The sequence below is a fragment of the Megalopta genalis genome, chromosome 10 (genome assembly GCF_051020955.1).
Source record: "Megalopta genalis isolate 19385.01 chromosome 10, iyMegGena1_principal, whole genome shotgun sequence".
Classification (NCBI taxonomy): domain Eukaryota; kingdom Metazoa; phylum Arthropoda; class Insecta; order Hymenoptera; family Halictidae; genus Megalopta; species Megalopta genalis.
In genome coordinates this window covers 17,192,222-17,214,670 of record NC_135022.1, presented here as the reverse complement: position 1 = coordinate 17,214,670, position 22,449 = coordinate 17,192,222, and the positions used below count along the sequence as shown (strand labels likewise).

The following is a 22,449-nucleotide window of genomic DNA, read 5'->3' as shown; positions in this document are numbered from 1 at the left end:
CCTGTATATGGCCTTTACGCTCTCCGAAGTACCCGCGGGAAGCTTCCTCCTCGCCACTTAATCCCGTCAGCGCGTAAATCATGAAGTTCCTTCTTGACGCCTCCGAGGATGCTCGGAAAGCGGGGAATCGAACGTTTCCCGAGGAACTCCGACCACGGGGAGCAAAGTTTTTCGCGAGTATCGACTCCCTCGACCTCGAAATTCCTGCTCGCCAGAAGGACGCGGATCTGCGCGTTCGTGTGAAAATTCAGCGCGGACAGGAGGCCGGCAGGCGAGAAAGCGGCGACACGAGATTCAAAGTGAGGCACAAAGAGGGCAGCGACACACAAGGGCCTTGTAAACGAAGGCTGTCGAGGGCCCGAGCGACAGAGGGCCGGCTAAGTAGCCGTGTACTAGCACGCGGTGCTTGCCGGCACTCGAAACACAATTCTTTCCGGTTCTCAAAACCTGAAATGCTAATCTGCGGACGTTTTCTTTGACCGATTACTCCCCCTTATCCTCTCGTTCTTATTCGCCTCTCTCTCTCACACACACACGCACACTCTCTCTCTTCCTCTTTCTTTTTCTCTTTTTATCCTACATCCAGTGAAAAGTTTCCGATCGTTTTCGCCGACACGAATCGAAAACGGAAAGTTCCTTTCGGAAAAATCCCCGGACCGGACAATGGGCGGCCTAACAAGCAGACCTATCTTCCCGAGGTTCGTCGGAGTTGGTGTCCTTCTCGCTGGCGGTTCTGCCATTTAGCACCGGTGCCACGAAGCTGCGACAAAGCAACCCTCTTTCGTTTCTCCTTAAAGCTGGGCAAGAGTGAAAAAGTGGGGGGATCCGGGTCCAGCGAAATCTGTTTGCTGTTTTCTCTGTGGCCCGTGCAAAAGTTGACGAGACTTTCAGTGGCCCTTGAATGGGGGATAAGGGTTTGCCACGCACCTAATACTTGGCCCCTGAATACGACCTTCGAGGGCCCTTGAGAAGCGTTTCTGCGCCGCGCTGTTTGTGTATGTACCTGCGTGTCGAGGGGCACGCTTCGATATTGGCGTTCGACTCGCTCGGAAACCGTTTACCAGAGGATCTACGGTTAGATGAATCCATCCGATACGTGGGATACAAGGGGATGAACGGGGGGACAGCATGGCCGACGCGATATTCGGCACACTCGGCCGCAGATTCGGACGCCATTCTCTGACGAGTCGCCGCCAGTGGGATCGATACTTACTAGGTACGTGTGCCTGACGACAAACTCTTCTTCTCGGTTCCCATTCCGCGAGAAGATGGTTCCTTCGTGGCTGAAGAGGAACAAGGGGAGCCTCACGGTGCCCCTTTCGCCGCGGGGACATTCAATTATGGTAGATCGGTGCAAAGATACCCGGAGCCGTGACAACTATATACGCGCGGGTCAGTGTCCAAAAAAATGCCACCTTCCACGAATAAATAACAAGCGCCTTTGCATACGAGACCCTCAGGGCCGTATCGGTAGCGGCCGAGGTGCAACGTCTTTTGGAAACTCTGCTTCGGGAAGACTATCTTGGAACTTCAGCTTCTTCAATGGAAAGTTCGTCTTTTTTAAATAAAAAGTTCGTCTTTGATGGAAGGTTCAGCTTCTTTGATGGAAAGTTTATCTTCTTCGATGGAAAGTTCATCTTCTATGATAGAAAGTTCTTCTTAGATAATTTTCATTATACGACCGATTTGTCAAGCATTATACATTGACTCATCAACCTCCAGCTTCAGTGTCGATGTTGGATCATGAGGTAAACACATAAGAGTTAGAGGATGATCAATAGCTCTTTCTAGCTTTATCGGAAGTGAAAACGTGGACTTCGAATTTGATGCATTTAGGACAACCATAAATGAAATGCAATCACTCTTTTATCACGTTCGTTTATCGTTTTATTGAAATCAGAATAAGGAAGACATTTTTGTACATTCATAAATATTAGAATGTGAATTTGATGCATTTATGGCAAAAATTAATAAAATACTATCAGTTTTATCTTTTTCATTGAGCGTTTTATGGACGTCAGAGTAAGGAAGACATTCTTATATATACATACAGGGGGTCCCAAAATTATTATACAAGCGAGAAATCATCATGTTTTTCATTAATAACTCGTAAACGAAGCCGCGGATTGTATTTTCGCTAAGGAAAAAGTTACTTCAAATGACCTCAGGAACCCCTCACATTTCCCGCTTGTATTATAATTTTGGGACACCCTCTATAGTAACTAGACTGCACGTATGACAAAAAATGAACGAATTACAAAATCGACAAAACTGTGAAGACTTTAAATTATTCAAAGAAATTATCCATTCTAATTTATCTCCTGTTTCTAACAATTGACTTACGAGTAGAAAATTTCCACATGTGGCAAGAGGAAGTTCACAATGTGTTGTTCCAGAAAAATGACAAAAGCGTAAATTACTAGAAGCTCCGCACGATGGTATCGCGCCTCGGTTCTACAAAACAGCGATGAGTATCAGAAAGCTAAGGGCACCAATAATGAACAGAGAGTTCAGTAGGGTCACAGCAGTGATACTCCGTTGACCCGAAATTCCGATCGAAGTATCAATTTCCCTGCAATCAGCCCGTCCCCCGAAAACGATAAACGCCGAAAGCCTGTCCCCCAGGGAAGGTTTTCTGTTTTCACGCGGCCGAAACGGGAGGAGGACCTCTGGTACCCCGACCCTGGTAACTCTAGATGGGCAGCGGCATACCGTGGCCCATGGCGCCCCTATCTTTTATGCCGGCAGTTTCTGAAAATCTCCGAGTTTGATCTGACTCTGCTGGTGGGACCGGGACAGAAGACGACACCGTGAGGAACGATAGAGAAAGAAGGACAGCTGGGAAGGGAAGATTAGTTGCCAGCGACAGCAGCAACCGCAGCAGCAACACGTGTGCTCCGTGGCTGGAGTTTACATAAACACGTATAAACGTCGTGTAAACCGACGCGCTGGAAAGAGACGGGGACAGAAAAAGAGAGGAGAGGAAAAGAGAGAAAGGCTCCGTGGACCAGCTTTGAGCGAGAGAGTGGCTCGCAACGGTAGCATCCCGACTCAGATAACGGGCAAGGATATACGACTCTAAACTGCACCTACGTGCAGGACACTGGGCTACCGAATTTTCGAGAAATCAAGATCCTTGGCGATTTTTCGGAACGATCCTGGCAACTGGATCTTGTTGGATGGAAAGCTAGATGTCCTGACGGAATGGAACATTGAACGATTCTGATAGGGGAGAGAGTTATTGTTCTATTTAATCGATCCTTTGTACTGGTTTCAGACAAATTTAACAATTGTTCTTGCTCTCTTGTCCCTCGATCGGCGGACCACTTTCACAGCTGCACTATTGAGATGTTTATAACAATTCTGAATTTTATTCAGCAATTTTTGAAAACATTTTGTGATATTTCTGGCAGACTTAGTAGCAATGTAACAGCAATTTATTTTATTAAATTGCCGAAAATTGATTAATTAAATGAGCAATTTAAAGACTCCGGACCAAGATTGACGTAAACACCGCCTTGCGATGGTTAATAATGATAAGAAAATAACCGCATGTTAGGGCAAAAGTAGATTTCACTTTCCGCCGACCCGGTAAAATAAAAGTCCACCTCGGTCGTTGTTCCTCGTGATCGATCCTCCACCATTCGAGAGTTACTGCATCCTCCGAGGTCGTTACACGGGGAACATCTCCGTGTTATCTCCTCGGGATCGAGATCCAGATCCGTTGCGATTTTCCTCGGGCTTTCGTAGATCGATCGGACAAAAGGATCCGCCCCGATCTCGCCGAGGCTTCATACAAGCCATCCTTTTGTCTTATCTAGACAAGATCCGTGGATCCCGTCCGACTTTCCAATGGAGATCGAGGATATATCATCGCGAGGGGCTGTTACGTGGCTAGGATACTGTGGCTAGCAGCATCGAATAGGATGGGAGGAACGGACAAACACTCGAATTACCACGGGAAAAGAAACATCTGCCGATGGCGCTCTCCCTTTCGGAGCCAACATGGCGGAATGATCGGCGCATCAACCGGTAGTTACATTTACCCACGGATTTGCGGTTCTTTTTTTCTCGTGGCGGTGGCTGCGTTTTCCCCTGCTTCGACTTTTTCTACAGAGTTTTCCGCTATCGAGCCTTTCGCCTTTCTTGCTTGAGGAGCCATCGCTGCGGAAGCGTTTCCAGCCCCGATCATCCTTGATTCCTCGGCTTTGTACGCGCAGGTTCGCGCGGCTTTGCCAGACACTCGTGTAAACCTTCGTCTGACCATCCATCCTGGCCGCGTGCTTTCCATCGAATTTTCTGGGCTGCGAAAATAGCATGCGAAATGGAAATAATACGGAAGCAAATTCTCGTTTGGCTTACCGGGAATTCTGAGTTATAATTAGACTGCAGGTATTCCTTCGTGGTAAACATTTTCTCTGTCGAATGTGGGAAACGGGAATCGAATTCTCTTATATTTTATTGTTCCTCTTTAGTTCATCTATATTCAATTTTCTCATTAATCGCAACAATTTCTTTATTTTACGTCTCTTCATTCAATTGTTATTATTAATCAACCCCTTGCCGATCTTAGACGGGCCTGTCCTTTTAAATAGAATGAATGAATAGAATGTTGTTCTCTTTTCACGCAGTAAATACAAATTTCCTTTCTCTCCTAAGAAATTATTAGTAATCGTGTAACTGTGAGGAAAATAATACAGCGAGATGTTAAGGCAGTCTATTTATCTTTCTATGAACGATCTCGGAAGTTCATTCGATTCTGAGTATACATCAAGAATACAATGACTACAATAGAAACGAGAGTTTCAAGTGTAAATGAAATTAATTGATCCGTATCAAATAACGATCGGAAAAAATCGTTCGAAGAAATCACAGTCACGAGGTTCTACGTGCCCGGAAGAGTACAAAGTGCACACAATGTACTTGCACGTTGCACAAAACGTGCAGTGTACGATCGGCGAGCGGGATTACAAAAGGCGATAGTCGTGACGCAATGAATTGCGCGTAGCAGACACTTCCATTTTCGGGCAGGCGATGATTATCCAATCACGATCTGCCGACCGGGGCCCGATTCTAATTCCCCTGAGAGGGGCCCGTACGGTGTCCGATGCTCGTGCAGCTTTCATTAAATCGCGACGTTCACGTTTCGATCCTGCTTTTATCCCGCTACGGAAAGCTCATCGATCATAACCGGCGATCGCCCGATCTCTCGAAAGACCCTCTCTCTCTCTCTTCCTCTCTCACACTGATTCTCTCTCTTCCTTTTTCTCTTTCTCTCTTTTTCTTCTCCTCTCTTTCTTTCTCACTATTCCTCTCTCTCTCATTTTCTTTCCCTCTCTCTCTCACACACACATTCTCTCTCTATCAGCGTCTGAATCTCGACTTTTGCCACGCGGGGACAAAAATCACATCGGGGGCGGACGGTGAGAGGGAATAGAAAGAAACGAGAAGGAAGAAGAGAGCGAGAGCGCATGGTGCAATCAATTTACAAAACGCGAGCCTCCCGAGGGTCTTTATCTAGATCCAATATCTCGGGGTCTTAATCCGTGTCAAGATCGATCTGCAGCTACATTTTCGGATCTTATCTCGATGTGTCTTGGGATCTACACGAAAGTCGACACGGGGATGATTTCTCGGTTTTCACTAATGTCGAACGTATAACAAGAAAATTATCCACTCGAGAACGCTTATATAGTGGAGGGTGTTGGGACTGGGTTGGGGACGGGCCAGGGGTGTCTGCGTGCTGGAAAAATCGTTGGTAAAATGGGGCATCATGGTTTCTTTGTAGACCGCGGATCTCTGCGCAAAATAAAAATTGTCTGCATCTTACGCGAGACATACGCGTCGAGCACAAATTTTTAGTATTTTTAACGAATTCAAATTAATACATTAACATTCTTAGTTTCTTTCAGTTGTATTCGGCTAGATTTCACTGTTTTAAATTACATCTACTCATTTTTGCAATTTTATGGAACTTATAATAAGAAAATTATTTATTTTCTGAATAAAAGAGAGGATTGGGACATCGTTGAGAGAGGAAAGCAGAATTGTCTATTTTAAACATTTATCGGAAATATAAAATCAGTTACATGTATTCCTTGTTCAATAATGTGGGACATGTAACAAGGAACTTACGCACATTTAAGAAATAGTATCTATATGCCAGAAAATTCGCTACAGAAGCGGAGGTGGCTGAATCTTCCATCGCCCACGCGAGAATCGAAGCAGGAATGATTTCTCGGTCTTCGCTAATATAAATCGTATAACAAGAAAATTATCCAGCCGACAACTCGTCGATAATAGTGGGGGTCGTTCTGGTTGTTCGAGGGGGCAGGGTTGCATGTGCGGAAGAAAGCTGCCCGGAAAAGTGGGGGCAGCTCGGTTTTCTGGTACGGTTCACAACAAGGTCCGATGGACCGGGCCTGGTGTCCTGCTCGAGTATAATGGTCGCGAAAAATCATCTATTATCCTTCGACCGAGGAAACCGTGGAAGGGGATGGAGGAGGGTGGGGGGGGGGAGAGAAGCGTTTCAGGCCGACACAATGGCGTACGCCCATATATCACTCCGGAGATTTTCGGAAAACTGCGGCTCAATGAGTCTCCTACTAAGAGGCATTCAAGGAAAGATGGAATTCTAGATTGCTTTTATGCAGCGGCCTCTTCAAGGTGCGAACCGTGGCGCGAACCCGGAGGCCAAGCTCCGACGGAAGTTGTAATGTATCGATAATAAATCTTCCGCGGGTGTACATTGTTGCGCGAGAGACCCCGGCGCGAATTTCTTTTAAACGCGTGTTTCATAGCCGTCTCTCTCGGTTTCTATCTGCCAGGAGGATGATCTAGCGGAGGATCTATTAATTCGAGCAACGGAGAACACGGGACCGTTTCGATGATTGTGTTGTTGCTGCTGCGAATCAACACTTGCCGCGGGCCATTGTTGCGCGAACAATACCTTATTACCGAGACGCTCGCGGCAAATGAGAGCCAATCGACGCCCTTAAGTCGCCGTAATTAATTGAGTCGTTGGTTGCAAGAATGATGGAGGGGGATGCTTTTGAGCAGAAGCTTTCGAACTGCGCGTTTTATTCGTTTATATACTTCATAGAATGCCAAATATAATACCATTTATTTGTTTTCCCTTATTTAAACATAATTTTATTAATGTAATATTTCATTTTTAGAATTATCGGGAATGTTAGTTAAGACAATTTAACTAAGGACAGGCTAAACGTTTTATTTAGGAAGCGAAACTTGAATACATTGCATATTCATAATTGCATGTTTTTCCTATAAGTTATATTTACAATTTTTTAGTTGTGCATGAAGACCATCTGCCTGCATTAAATTTAGCATGCAATTTTGGCGCCTCAAAACTTTTGGTTGCTCTGCAAGTCTCAAAATATTTGTTTCATGGTTATTCAAGCACTTTCATTTTTCATGTTGCCCGGCCAGGTTTGTGATACAAATGCACGTATTAAAACGCACACGCGTCCGCGCATGTGCTCTCTTTTTCTCTCTTACTCGTATTTCTCTCTCTCTCTCTCTCTCCCTCTCTCTCTCTTGTTCTCTCTCTTACTCTCGTATTTCTCTCTCTCTCTCTTTCTCTCTCTTGTTCTCTCTCCCCCTCTCTTGTTCTCTCTCTCTGAGAGTTCGATCCCGACCGTAGCCAAAACGATTATAATAACTATTTTATCCGGCGCGGATCTGGGCCATTGTGCCTCCCCATTCTGAAAGTCATAACACGGTGCCTACACTGCCCTTCGGGAACTGCTCTTCGGGCCTCCCTTTCTCGCTGCACCACGCTGTAACCCGGTGCACCATGAATCTCGAGTTTATATAGTACGCGTCCGTGGTTCTCCCTTGTGTGCGCTCGCGGTTCTCGTCCCTCCACCAACACACTTTCATCCAGTGAAACACGTACGAGCAACTGTGTTTCGAATTTGTATGGACGTATTATTATGCCGGGAATCTTTGGAACAAGATGACGCCGGGAAATTGTTGTCATTGGTCAAGATCGGGGTTAATAAGAAAATTGGGTGGATCCCGAGTGGAGAGCTGACCTAACCGATTCGTGATGCTTCTGACACCTCATTGCTATTAAACTATTCGTTCTTCGTTCGGTCGATGCTTATTGTTACTAACTCGTTCAAAAGATAATTGAGAAGCTTGCTGTCTAATTTTTACATTTATTACTGCGATGGAAAATTATTAGATTGTACATTATATGCAATCACCGCTGTTTATTTTTCTGTAAAGTATGAGAACATTTATATTTAAATAATTCTAAACCTAGTATGACTTTGGATGAACTAGTTAAATACAAGATGAGTTTTCGTCCTTGCAAATTCATTTTAAAGAAACATATTACAGAAAGCATCTTCAGTTTAGAAATTTATAGGAGCAATAACAATGCCACATTAATTACAAGACAAACCGTGAAACTAAGAGCTTTACTAAATCACTTCACTATGTTCTGCACAATAATACGTATAGCAGTGCCTAAAACTTCCAAGGTATACTAATAATCATTTTCTAGTATATTATATGTGGCGTAAGTCACATTTTCGAAAATGTTGACTGATGTCTTGCAATATAATCTATGCATGCCAAAATTTGGAAAAGACAAGTGAAATAAATTATAAAGTTACTCTATAAATTAACTTAACTTTAAATTATCTTTACGATAAATTTGGTAAGTAAAAAATGCATGTGCTAGTAAACAATAACATACCTTGTTTCTCACAGTGTGAGAAAAATGTAACTTACACCACTATGATTTTAACCCACTCATATATAGCATCCGAAAATAAGCTTCACTGTAAACAGATGCGTCCTTCGAATGCTCGATCACTGAAATTGGTGAATCCTATGGATCGGTGAATCCTCTCTCGCCGAGACCGTGTGATCTCTCGATCCTCGGAAAAGAGTCCCGGTGAATCCTTCAGCGAGTACAAACTTCCGTCCAGTTAAGTCTCCCTCGGTGAGGAATCCCACAGGTAAAGGAGAGATAGATGTCAAAAGAGAAGGAGCGAAAGAGAGAGAGAGAGAGTCGGCCCGTGAGTGTATCAAGCGTGTATCGAGGCGTCTTCCTATAGGGTCCCCGGGCACGCACACGCGTTCATCTCCTCGCACACGACCGTCGGGGGCAATATTTCACGGCATATTGTTGCCATCTGCACACGCAACCCCGCGCGCACGACACAGAGAACGCAGGCAGGACGTAGGAGAGACGCGAGGCTTTTATTTATCTGCTATTTATTTGCCAACGTGCTCGCTACCGAAGAGCGGTCCCCGAGCTCACGACCCTGCCGGGGACAGATTTGAAAAGTTATTAATCGTCCCCGTTTTTGGTAGAAGGAGACTCGCTCGCTACGGTGTGCGTCGCCTTTATGCCGGCACCGGATAACCAGGCGTCGTTGGCACCTCGCTATTCGAACCCTCGAAATTGGCTTAGGGGGGAGGATTCACCTCTGAGGAGGTGCGAATCGGTGAGTGGAGGCGATTCATGGCGAATCTGCCTGCGAACCAGATCTCTCTTGCATCCCTCTATGCATTCGCGCTTAACGCTGGAAAAGAATTAACCGCTTGATGTAGCGTTATCATCAATTCTAATGATTAGGACTCCTTCGATTTTGATCATTTTTTAGAAGAAAATTCACACTTAGTGTGTGCCAACGTTTACTTGAGTGTTTCGATATCGATGACAGGAGAACACAATTTTATTCCGATTTGAAGGGACGGAACATTTTATATAATTCATACTCGATTGGTTATTACGAGAAATGTTTTTCTCCATTCTGACCTATAATGTAATAGAAGTTTGAGTAACTCCAGTCTTGCTATTGCTGCAAAACAAGACGCATTAGTCGCGTTTCGGGCTGCTAGCAGCACAGCAATTTCCTGAAACTCCTCGCAGAGGTTCAAGCTGCGCGGTAATTTCCTCGGTTATAATTGATGAGACTTTTCTCTCGCGTCCCACGGCTGAACGTTGCCAATAAAACTCTCGAAGCGTGTCCGCCGCAAATTGTCCAGCAGCGAGACCTCTCGGCACCGGTAGTCAACGAGAGAATTTGAAGCATAGTCATGTGAAACGTCAGATAAGCGGCGCGACACCGGCAGCGCGGTAACCGCTATCTTTCCAGGTTCATAAATATTTAAGACGCCTTCTTACGACGGCGCTGCCATAAGCGCCCGCAGTCCACGTCCGAGCGATTTAAATATAATCTGTGTCGCGGTGATACGTCACGGGAACATGGCAATGTTATCGCGCTTTTCACACGTGAGATGAATAACGACGTCGGGCCTAGCCGTGTCGGGCCAGTCCGGGCCGGCCGAGCTCGCGGCGCGAAAACCTGCCACGCTTCTTTGTCGTTATTCGCGTTGACGAGTTTTCTCGTCGCGATAGCCAGCTGATCGTATTAATAAACGCGAACTAGCTTGTTCGTACGAGCCAGAAAAAATAGGCCTGGCTTGCTCCAGATACGCCTAATGACCGTGGGTCACAGAAAGGAAAAATCAACCACCGTGCACCGTCGAGAACGGTTTCCCCCGATGGGTTAAGTGGATCGCGACGATTTAACACTTCGCTTGAAAATTCCATGGATGGCAGAACACAATTTCTCTCTGCTTAATCACGTCAGCCACTTAATCTTGCCAGAGAATTTTTCTTGATACTTCGTGAAAGAATCCTATTAATTTCTTACGTTACGTCTTTTCTCCACAACCACATTGATTAGCACTACTTCGTCTTTAATAATTTCCCTTCTTATTTGCATTCCTAAATTTACATAATAGAGAAATCAATATTTGCCTCGTTTTAGATGAATAACGTTCATATGAAGTAGATTGTGTGTGAAATAAGTAACTCGTTATTATAATAACATCGTTACTGAAAATGGTTTCCGATACGAGAGAAAAGGTCTCTGCAATTTGAAAATGGCATTAAGATGATTAATATGTACTGACTCGAATATTGACCGATTCTTTGGTCCACGAAAGATTGAACCAATAATCGACAAAAATGAAAATTCCTGGAGATTAAGCAACGCCGACAGAAGAAACGCAATGAAATAATTTCCCGCGAGGACACTCGAGACGAATCTGTCGCCCCTAGACCGAAGTAGTGTCAGCCCACGAGGAAAGAAAACAATGTAGCAGCGAGAGGGTGGTAAAATCTCGGCTCTCGAACATACAGATCCCATTCCATCTGGTCCTCGTTTTTACGTTCCGCTAACGCGGATCTCGTATCCAAGCCGCGACTGCTCCCTTTTTCTTGGTCGCGGAGGAGGGTGGAGATCCTGGAACCAGCCGGAGAAGGAAAGAAGACGCGGAGGGTAGAAGGGCGAAGTTGGCCACCATTTTCCCCATAAAAAATCCGCCAAGTTTGCGCTTCCTGCTTCGCGCGTCTCCGCACTTCTCGGCGAGAGCGCCAGTAGGAAGTCCCGGAAAAGGGTGTCTACCGAGAAAGAGAGAGAGAAAGGGAGGGGGGAGGTGTGAGCCGACGGTAAAATATATTCCAGTCAACTTCCGGTGGAAATAAATAAGAGTCACGCCACACGGTCTCGTTGCGCCCCGACGACGGCGGCCATTCGTGTGCAGGGGAGCTTATCTCTCGATATCTCTGCTCCTCGCCCTAGGCGAAGAGGAGCCACGGGGAGAGAGAGAGACAGAGGACGAGGAGAGAGAGCACCGCGGAGAAAATGTTCCACCGTTGCTCATCAAGATATATCCGGGAATCATGATGAAACGGTCCGCGATACGATGTAATCGCGTTCGAGAGTCTATTGTGGCAGCGCCTCGAGTCCTTTTTCCACCGGCCTGCCCGAGGAAAATATTTTTCCTGCCTTTCCGAGCCGCGATCGCCGCTTTCCTGATAATTACCCGCTGGGAGACAACTCGGCTTCCGGCAGGAAGCGCGAGAACGCTCCTCTGCATCGCAAACGCCCGTCAAAGCGCGTCGATCGCTGAACGACTTAATCTTAGTCATCTGCGTTTGTCACCTTCACTTTCTTCCGTAACACTGTGCATTATCTTCATGAAAATCGCAACAGGAATTGATTAGATCTACCATCATGGCACAGCAATCACAATTTTTGAATTCAATTACGAATAAGCTACTTTCACAGATGTTCTGTCGTGGAAACTTCATGATGCTGTGATTGGAGATTGACGAATCGCGATAAATAAAATTTATATTTGAAAATATTAATCCTAGGACGGTTAATGTATTGGAAAGTTTATAAATATTGTTCTTTTTCTGTTCATATAACATGGCAATACTACAGGAAAAATTATCTTAAATTTGGCGTTAGAAATGGACAATTTGGAAGAATTTATCGCAGCACGGTACATTCAGATTCTTCTTTAATAACTCTTACGAAGCTTACCATTCCAAGTATTCAACATTTCGTCGGACAAATCAAGTTCGTCAATATTTTTTCGTCGGTTACATAACACTTGGTGTTTCGAAACAGAATTACTTCATTTCTGCATTTTTCATACACGAAGCGTCGATAATAACGTTTGTCGATGAAACGAGAGTCGGTGTAAAACATCTGTCAGTGTTTTCAACGTATCGGTTTATGAACAATGTCGACGAAATGCAGTGTCGCTGAAATCGCGCCGATGAAAACATTGTCGGTGAAATAATTGTCGATGATTTCAAGATAACGCACGTGTAACGTATTTCGGTTGCAGAGAATTCGGACACCGAAGGTTCGGGTAATCAGGGTTTCATCATACTTCATTCATTATTGCGCGGATTCGCATACAATACAATCGCCAGGGTGTTTATGCGCCGATAACAGGGACCGCCGACAAGCCTTGAGCATTGTTTGTTTTGTGCGGCGAGAAAGAGCATAGATCAATGTCCACGTTTGCATCGTATCGGTCGCTGGCCAATACGGGGAGAGTACCGTTTTCAATTATCGCTGTGTAACGCGCGTGTAATTGCACGTCTCAATTACAACGCCATTAATTCACGTCCCGGGTTTTTCCCTTTTTCTTTCGCAGGAGAGAAGCCGTTCAAGTGCGAGTACTCCGGCTGCGAGAGGCGATTCGCGAACAGCAGCGACCGCAAGAAGCACAGTCACGTCCACACGTCCGACAAGCCTTACAATTGCCGGGTTTCCGGGTGCGACAAGTCCTACACCCACCCCAGCTCGTTGCGCAAGCATATGAAGGTAACGTCGAACCATGCGATCAGCAGCTGCTCGAAACGACTCCTGTCTTTTCCCGTTGCTTTGCTCGTTATCGTATCGACAGCAGGGTATTCTGGTCCAAGAAACTGGGATATCATCTTAGAAAGATTAATATCATTGAAATGATGGATCTATGCGAGAGAAGACCAATAAAACAGCTCCTTTAACATCAACAAATGTTTGATGAGCTAACTGTAACTCCGCTCGTTGAGGACACGAAAAGAAATAGATCAATTTAATAATTCGCATGCATCTATCTTCCTCACTCATGCTTTTCATATTCAAACCGTGTATACAGCGAAACAATCTCACACATGAAATTCATTTTCATCTTGTCTACTAATCATTCTTGTGCATCCCCGATGTCATTCCTCGAATAATTCTTGATCTCGCTTCAGTCCTTTACATTTCTGTTAGATCTTGCACAAAGTTAGAAACATCGATGGAATCGGATTGTACCGACTTGCCACGAAGCTTTTGCATTAATGGTCTACATTTTATCAAAATTTTAGCTTCAGATACACATAAAATTTTTATTTAGCTTCCATACACATAAAATTATCCAAGTAGTTCGAAAGAAATTGTTACAGACAAACAGGTACGAGTTAGAGTATTTTTAAAATGTTACTAGTGAAGCGACGTCGCAAAATATTATTTAGTATATAACTCAGGGTTCGAACAGTCCCAACAATAGCGGAAAAAAATTGTTGATCAAAGAATCGATTATAATCTCTAGAAAAGTGAGGGTGGCACAATGAGTCTCGCAACAAAGTGGCTGAGAAAGAGTCAGTTGTTCTCCCCGAAGCACAAAGGTATGCCTGCGAACGCAATTCTGCAATTATGCTGATCGCTGTAATGCCGAGGGCCGAACAAGCGCAACGGAATCGCAGCAATTTTCTCGCATCCACCCCTTCGGGCTGAAATTATCTCGCTTCTCTCCGTAACACCGGTGTACACACGTATCGAGGTGTGTTTCCAAGTTTCGTTTCACGGTAGTAGACACGAGTAGAAAGATGAAGAGAGAGAGAGAGAGAGAGAGAGAGAAAGAGTGAAATATAGTAGGTAAAAAAGACAGGCGAAAAAGGCATGTGGGTAGGGACGATGTTCAGGAGAGGATAGTATCCTGGCGTAAGGTTCATGCACGAACGGCCACGGAATCTTAATAGGAAATTATCTGTGGCACACCGAGCGGACGGGAGGCGAGCTGGCGGAGCTAGAGGGTGGCAGAACCGTCCAAAAGCCAACTCCCGAGATACGTGCGCGATAGGTTCTTCGGATAGGAGCCGGCTCCTTGGTTCTCCACGCTTTTCGCCGGGGCCCCGTGATTCGCGGAAGGCAGTCGTCGAGATTTGCTCACTGAATTATGAACGAAGAGGACTCGGCCATGGGGAACCGGGACGGGAAACGACGGAGCCTTGATCTACCCCTCCCTCATCCCTCTGCTCCTCCACAAAGTCTTTCTCTCTCTCTCTCTCTCTCTCTCTCTCTCTCTCTCTCTCTGTCTCTTTCTCTAACTCTTACTCTCACTCTCACTCTCTCTTTTCGTGATCCCTAGCGACTTCGGTTCAGCCAACGCAGCGTCGCGATACTTTTTGCTCGTGATTCCCTACTTTTGCTTGATTCCCGTTGACCTGCGAAGCGATAACTTACGGTGATCAGATACACTAGTGTCTTCAGTCGTGAGACCCGAGATAGTCATGGATCATCCCCAAGGTATAGGAAATTAAGATCGTCAGGATCTGTGCAGGTAGCCGGGTTGAGAACATGGCACTGGATGAAACTTCTTCTCGGTTGACTGTTGCGAAGGTTGTAGATTCAACTCATTGCTTTGATAACACTGGCAACTGGTCGGTAGAGGCTCATATTTACAATCAAATGTTAATTATATAAATCGTTATTGCCTATCGAATTCATCCATGTAACCATCAGTCGATTCTGATTGAGTTACGTGCTTCTTCTGCATGTTCTTCTTTGTCGCTTTCCCTCACTATACCTCACTATACCTTCCAATTCTTTTAAAAGGGGTTAATGCTTTGTCGCTTTTTGAATAGATTTATGAATGACTTTTTGAAGCCCATACCTTTTCAGCACTGACCTCTATAGGGGATTAAAGCAGGGTTGTGTAATTGTTCGATACGTCTACAATGACAATTAACACTAAACTTATCGAGCATTAAAAACAGCTAATGTCTGTTTCTCTATGAGAATGACAAGATCGAATTTATTTAGAATTCTCGCCATTTCTATAATAATATATGCTTGAATGAACAAATCGATTAAATCATTTCTTATGAGAGAGTCTTTATAAATTCAATAATTTTGAAATGAAACATGTGAAACTGATCATCTTTTCCGACATGATAGGTTTAGTATTAAGTATACAGAATGGCCTTCAGCATTTGAACGGTTATAGCGTTACCTTCAATTTCACTGTCTTCTGCATAAATAGTACCGCAAATGAACCGCCTATAGAATTTACACATCAAACATTCAGATAATCGAGATCCACTACAACAACACCAATGAAATTGAACAGTACCGTCTAAACACCACTCTTCAAATCACCTAACCAACCACCTCGGACCTTTCACCCGGCTTCCAACAATCCGAACGATTCCTCGGTAATTAACGGAATTCCTGGCGTCACCTCAGCAACCCTAAACTCCTCCCCTAGAATGCGAGCGAACAGTTTCAACCCCAGTCGTGCGAAGTAGCTCGCGATGACTCGTCCTGACTTGGGGGTAACGAAAATCCTAACGTTAGGCTCCGCCTCTTGTTTCCAGGTGCACGGCTTGACCCTGGGCGAGGGCAAGATTGGAGGGGGCTACGAGAGCGAGGGTGAAGAGAGCAGCAGCAGCGGGGGTAGCCTGTCGGTGACGGGGCATACGGAGTCTCCTCAACCGCCGCCGGTCGTCCCGACGACCACCGCGACCAATCCGCCGTCGAGTCATCCGTCGACCAGGGGGCCCGAGCTGACGGAATGGTACGTCTGCCAGCCGCCGACGGTCGGGCCTCAGCACAGTCCTCTGCCGGGACCACCGCCACCCCATCACCTAGGACCCCATCACTTCAATCCGCTGATGCACCACCAAGCGACCGCCTACTAGATCCAACGCATGGATCACCGAAGATCGAGAAGAATCACTGTCGATTTCCATGAACGTCTACGGACTATCATCTGGAATCTTGAAGGTTCTAATGGACCTAAAAGTTCTAGAGGTCTTAGAAATCCTAGAAGTCCTAGAGGTGCTAGAGGACCTAGAATTCTTAGGGATCCTAAAAATCCCAAAGGTCCTAAAGTGTCTAAAGGTCCTAAGGATCTCCTGGAGATCCTAGAAATTCTAAAGAATTTCAATAAAAAAGAGAGAGAGAGAGAGAGAGAGATCCTACGGACCCTACAGGTCTAAAATGTCTAAAAAGTTCTAGAGGTTCTAGAGATCCAAGAGGTCCAAGAGATCGAAGAGGTCCAAGAGATCGAAGAGGTCCAAGAGGTCCAAGAGTTCGAAGAGCTCCAAAAGGTCCTACAGGTTCCAATAATCTGGATTCTAGGGGATCCCAGGTACTATTGTTCACTGCTATATGACGCGAAAGTCTCATTCTGATAGATTGATAGGAATGATTGAAATGGAACCTGAAGAACCTTGTTATTCCTTCTTGAACTCGTTTTGCGGACAGCGGGAACGTTGACTCGCGAATTGTGGATGAATTCGAGAAGTGGTTAGACTGGGGCTGTGAGTAGGGTTCGGACTTTGAATGGTGCGATGTATTTTTAGTTTGTGCCCTTCCTTGGATAGTTTTTTTGTTTTTAGTGAATCGGTTGTTAAAGTGAAATCGTTCTGCGAGTATCTGTTTACGAATGTTCATCCTTGTCCATCTGTGATCCTGAATATATAGTACGTTATTTTAAACCTGATGTTGAGCCGTCGTTTCACCTCATTGATTTTTAACATTTTTATCAGTTTGACATCGTTCAGTTGGAAAGATGAGAGATGGACGAGGATTGAAACCATTGATTTAACCCATAAATTTTTCTATCCGCCTTTTCGTCAATATTAGGTTGCCCCTAACTTCATCGGTCCCCCAAATAATAACCTCGACAGATGCGAGTAACCACTGCGATTGAACCCAAAAAATTCTAAGAAGTGATAAGTCATTGAGAAAAAGACAATCACATTGTTGGTGTATCCTTTTGGGACAGCCTAATATTTTCACTGGCTCGCAACGTGCAATCAGCAAACATTTGTCCTTTCGAACAGTACGAAAGCCCGAGCAGTAGACCAAGTTCCTGGATTCTCGCAGCCCTGATTTAGAGGATAGGAAGAGTGCTCGCGACCAAAGGTAGCCCGCGGTTAGTATTTATTGTCACGTTTCACGGGCGGATAAGAGGAGACGGTTTCCGGTTTCTATTCGCTGAGGCTCGAACGGGAACGACGCATCACGGCGATAGCATAAATCTCGAGGTTCGGGACACGGGAGAAACCAAATAAGAAAGTTAGTTACCTCGGATCGAGGCGTCGCGGCGCGGCGGGCGGAGTATGGGTGTAAATACAATTAACCTAAATCACCGGCTGGCTATTTGCGAGCGCTCCGAAGGTGTCACGCGCGTTTCTCGATCGCGGAAAAATCGGGGATCGTTACGGATCAACCGGGGCGGTCTCAACCTATCCAATATGGCGAATCGTGCCTCGGTTTATCGAATCCCGAAGCGAAACGGCTTTGTAATTGTTCCTACGGAGCGCCACGACCAATCCACCATTCGTTTCTCGCACCCGGCATTGTCAATAAATTAGGAATTTTAATCTGCGATCCTTAATTGGACACCCAAGCTGGATTCTAAAATGTCTGTATGCATTCGCATATTGTAGCGTTTCTTTTATAAAACTAATTTGAATAGGTATCTCGGGCAGTTCTTTTAATGGTTCGTCTTTTTTGAATATATGTGTACAAACTTCGATGTATTTTCAATTGGGGTTTTGTTAAGTGTTACACATCTGTCAATTCATACGATATTAATTCTCCTGTTTTAATGTTCACTAGAATTTGGACAATTGATCCCGTATATTCGTTTCCGATGTAAAACACTTTATATTCAAAAGCAATGAGAAATCTGTCCAATTAACATATAAGAGGTGAGTGAGACTTCATCCTATGTTGATTTAAAGTTGCATCGGTACTCCAGCAATCTTCTTAAGGATTGACATCTTTTGGACGGTCCTATCGCAAAAAAAGAAATTTTTCAAAAAAGAAATATTAATTTTTGCTAGAACCGCACAGATTTTCTAAAAATAACGCGTTGCGTGCAAAATTATACACGCTAGAACGTCATATTTAGTCCCAAAAGATAAAGGTATGTGATACCTAAATTGTGTCACAGATTTCAAGAGTTCTAATTAACTTGGCAGTGCGGGGAAATATAAAATGGCCGCGGAAAAGTTAGGAACGACGAAGCGACATTGTAAATATATTAATAGGCAAAGTTCTGATGCAACGTGTTGGGGATATGTTGTAAGATATGTCCTACGGATTTGTTCTGATGTGTGATATTCTGTAAATAGCAAGAATAAAGAGATAGAGAGTGAGAGAGCGGGAGAGCGATAGAAAGGGGGAACAGAGAACGGACGATCGAGAGATACGGAGCGCACCCGTCATTCTAACTTTATTATAATAATTATTATTTTTCGTTGTGTATATGCTTAGGTTGGCGATGGGGTGAGAGCTCCCGATCCACGACCATGCCTGTACCACATTATAATATTTGTTTTGCCAAGAAGATCGGAAATATATTGACTGAAATATATTAAAGAACGGTGACTGATTTATTTGACGCGTCGACCACCTATTCCTGTTGTTCTCGGTGCCTCGGCAAAAAACCAGGGATTTAATTACGAGGACTATTCGTCGGGATTTTAAGATACGTATTTTATCGGTGCCAGCACAGGTCCTCTCTCCAGATTCTCTCTCTTCTCTCTCTCTCTCTCTCTCTCCCTGGTTCACTCGCTCTCCTCTCTCTCTCTCTCTCTCTCTCTCTCTCTCTTTCTCTCTGTATAACTCTATCCTTTTTTCTCCTGTATTCACCTCTCTCACTCTTCCTCTAAGTTTTTGTTTTCAGATCTTTTTTCCTTTTCTCGGGGAGGACCGGATGGAGAACGATTCATAAATATACGGTTTTAATGTCGTATAATTGATTATTGAAAAGCTGGCTCCGAACGATGACAATGCTACACGCGAGAGGACCTCCACGGACCCTGTGGACGACCTTTTTCGTACCGCGGAGGCGGTGGATACTTTATACTTGTATTGTAACGGAATTTATGAACGATCGAGATAATAAAATGCGACGAGGAATCCGCCCGGGCCGCAGTTTCGGGTGAATATCGACCGACTAAGCGTCTGCCTTGATCTCGGGCCCGAGATTACGTCGTATCAATAAATAATAACTTTAACGTGTGGAAATTAACGTTCGTTTTAGTGCCCGCGACTCGCGTATACCTGACTTTACAAGAGACCGAGAGCTGGTTAGCGTCAGAGCTTCAGTCGTCCAGTCACCGGTATTCCTGACGGCTGCTGACGATTCCTCTTCTGCCATATGCGAGATCTTTTATCGTCACTGAACCACGGTGTCAACTGTCGAATCGAATCCGTGTTACCTAAATTGCCGAACGTGTGGTAGAAACTCTGCACACTATTCTCATATTTTTCGTTCCGTAACATTTCTTCTGATTAGGAATACAATTCTTATTTTGCATATGTATGTAATCGAGTCGCGCTTGTCCTTTAACTGTGTTACTGTTTCTAGTAATTTGTTGAAGACGAACGTTTAGTAATGTAAACATTGTTGTCAGCCATTTTAACGCGACGGGTTAAATTTGCTAATCTGCTATTGCAATGCAAAGGGATGAAACCTTCGTTCCAAGCTTCGTTCGATATTACTAAAAATTGAAGATTTAGAAATATACGAACCATAAAAGTGGCTAAAGTAGGCAACTGAAGCAAATGCAACCAATTTATGTAAAGAAGACAAAATTGGGAAACAAACGTTAATTAAATGGAGTACAGTAATGTCTCCCTAACTGGCGCTAAAATTGTGCAGAAAAATGGGCAATTTGGGAAGAGGAGATACGATTATCCGAGTCTTGCGTCTCGTTTTTATAGTTATTGACAATTCGTAACTATAAAAATGAACCGCAAGGATCAAATAATCGTATCTGCTCTTCCCAAATTGTCTATTTTTGTGGACAACCTGAGCGTCAATTTTAGAAAGACATTACAGTACTGCCGTGGAGTCTCGGAGCAAAAATTAATTTCAACTGCGAACGAATGGTACTATTACCCAGATATGGTAAAGATCCCGAAGTACCCTGCAGTTTCATGAGTGGGTCGCAAACAGGGGGCCCAAAGATCAGGAAATTCGAAAGGCCGAGCTGGCCTAAACGGCGGCTAGGTATGGCAGGCTCCGAGATTCCTAGGCGAGATTATAAAAACAGTTTCCCCGCGGGATTATAAATATCGTGGAGGGAGGGGCGGTGGGCCTTATTAAACCGGCCCCCGATGCTCGAACGTAAGCAGCTCTCTCTTTCTCCCTTTCTTTCTCTCTGTCCTCTCTCTTTCTCTCTCTCTCTCCCTCTCCTTTTTCTCTCGTATCGAGGTAGGGAATAAAAAAAGTCGATCAAGAAAGGGAACGCGTCTTTATACGTGTGTGCTGTGCACATGGGGAGGAAGAGGCTCTCCGGCTTGGCGCCACAATGTGTCTAGGCACCTATACGCGAGAGATCGAGAGAGGAACAGAGGTGGAAGGGCAGAGGAGATAGGCATCGGGATCGAGGAGTGGACGCCGGGCCATTTTATTGCTCGATAAGCAGATGAATTCGTCAGATAATTTTCTGGCCCGGATGCAGATGATTTTATTAGCTGAACCGTACGCACGGTTCTCTTCTCTCTTTCCCTCTCTTTCTATCTCTCTGTGGGGGGAGACGCAGGAATTTTTCAGTGCCGGACACCGATTGAGATGAGACACGGGCCCGGGATCAGATCTTCAGATAAAGGGACGACGCGTAGATCTCTCGGGTGTCTTTGCATCGCCTCGCGTGATCGATGATTTTCCCCCGGTTTTTGTAATGAAGTCTCGACGCTCCCTCTCCGGCGGCCTTGGATCTGCCTGATCTCCTGGATCTTGTTCATTGAGGATCAAGGATGAGACCGTGGCCAGAAGTAACTGTGTTAAAGGTGCTAAAAGAAACTGGCAGGTTTGTCAACGCGATTTCAGACTGCAGAAGATTTTCAATCTGCAGAAGTATCACTTTTGTTGTCGCAGGGCTACTCTGTAAATGGCCGGATTTTATTTGATTTTGTTAGATAAGAAAAGGCTAACAAGAGAAGCAGAAAGGTATTATGAAAGACTCCGATGACGTCGACAGGAATGGGGGCTACCCCTTGAACCTCATTTGGAGTACGTATCTCCTGATTTTTAACCGACTACATTAATCGGTTAATCAATTTTCTAGAACAATTCTACATACAGAGTATTCAGAATGAGTCCTCTAATAGATAAGATAAAAATATCTTCGTTACTTCCTCGTATACTTCAGAAAGTTAAATTATTAGAAACAAGATTCTTACTTTACCCATTCTCTTCACAAACAACTCCAGAATTACAAACAAGATTCTTACTTTATCCGTTCTCTTCGCAAACAACGTATCAAGAATACCTCAAACTGAAGCACACTAAAGTGAGAATCGAACATTCTACAATATTAATCCTCTTGCATCCGCGAGCGGAATAATTCACGCGTGATTATTATCAACTATCGCCAGTGACGAAATAGTGCGCATGACGTGCACTCGACTTAATTGCAATAAAGACCGAGTAGTGTATTATCTACGTAATGATAGTTAACCAATATAGTAACCAATCTTAAAAATAATGAACGAATTGGCGATAGTTCACGATCATCACGCACAGATCATACCCCTTGCGGATGCAAATCGGTGAAGAAACATGTGAACGCATTTCTGCTTGTAAGTCGTCAGAGTTGAGCAGTTCTTCGCACAGTGACACGAAAGCGAGTAGAAAGAAGAGCATAACATCACCGGACGATTGCTCTGGGATCAGCCTTGACCCCGTAGAAGTAGAAACACGGTATCCTCGATCCTCTAATTCGGACCAGACTTGGTAGTCCCTGATCGTCTGGTTTCGTGTCCGAATCCATCCGCGGTTCGTTTCGACAAGATTCGTTACAGTATATGCAGGGCGAAT

At 44.7% G+C, this 22,449-nt stretch overlaps 1 protein-coding gene across 1 annotated transcript in view; it reads left to right on the top strand.

The window, feature by feature from the left end:
• The window catches only part of LOC117220173 (uncharacterized), a 43,687-nt gene extending 24,686 nt beyond the window's left edge, over positions 1-19,001 (top strand). The window contains exons 2-3 of the mRNA XM_033469894.2: positions 13,009-13,178; positions 15,980-19,001. Of these exons, the coding sequence (XP_033325785.2) occupies positions 13,009-13,178; positions 15,980-16,303 (494 nt within the window). The 3' untranslated portion in view covers positions 16,304-19,001. The remainder of the gene's footprint in view (positions 1-13,008; positions 13,179-15,979) is intronic.
• Positions 19,002-22,449: the final 3,448 nt, after the last annotated feature.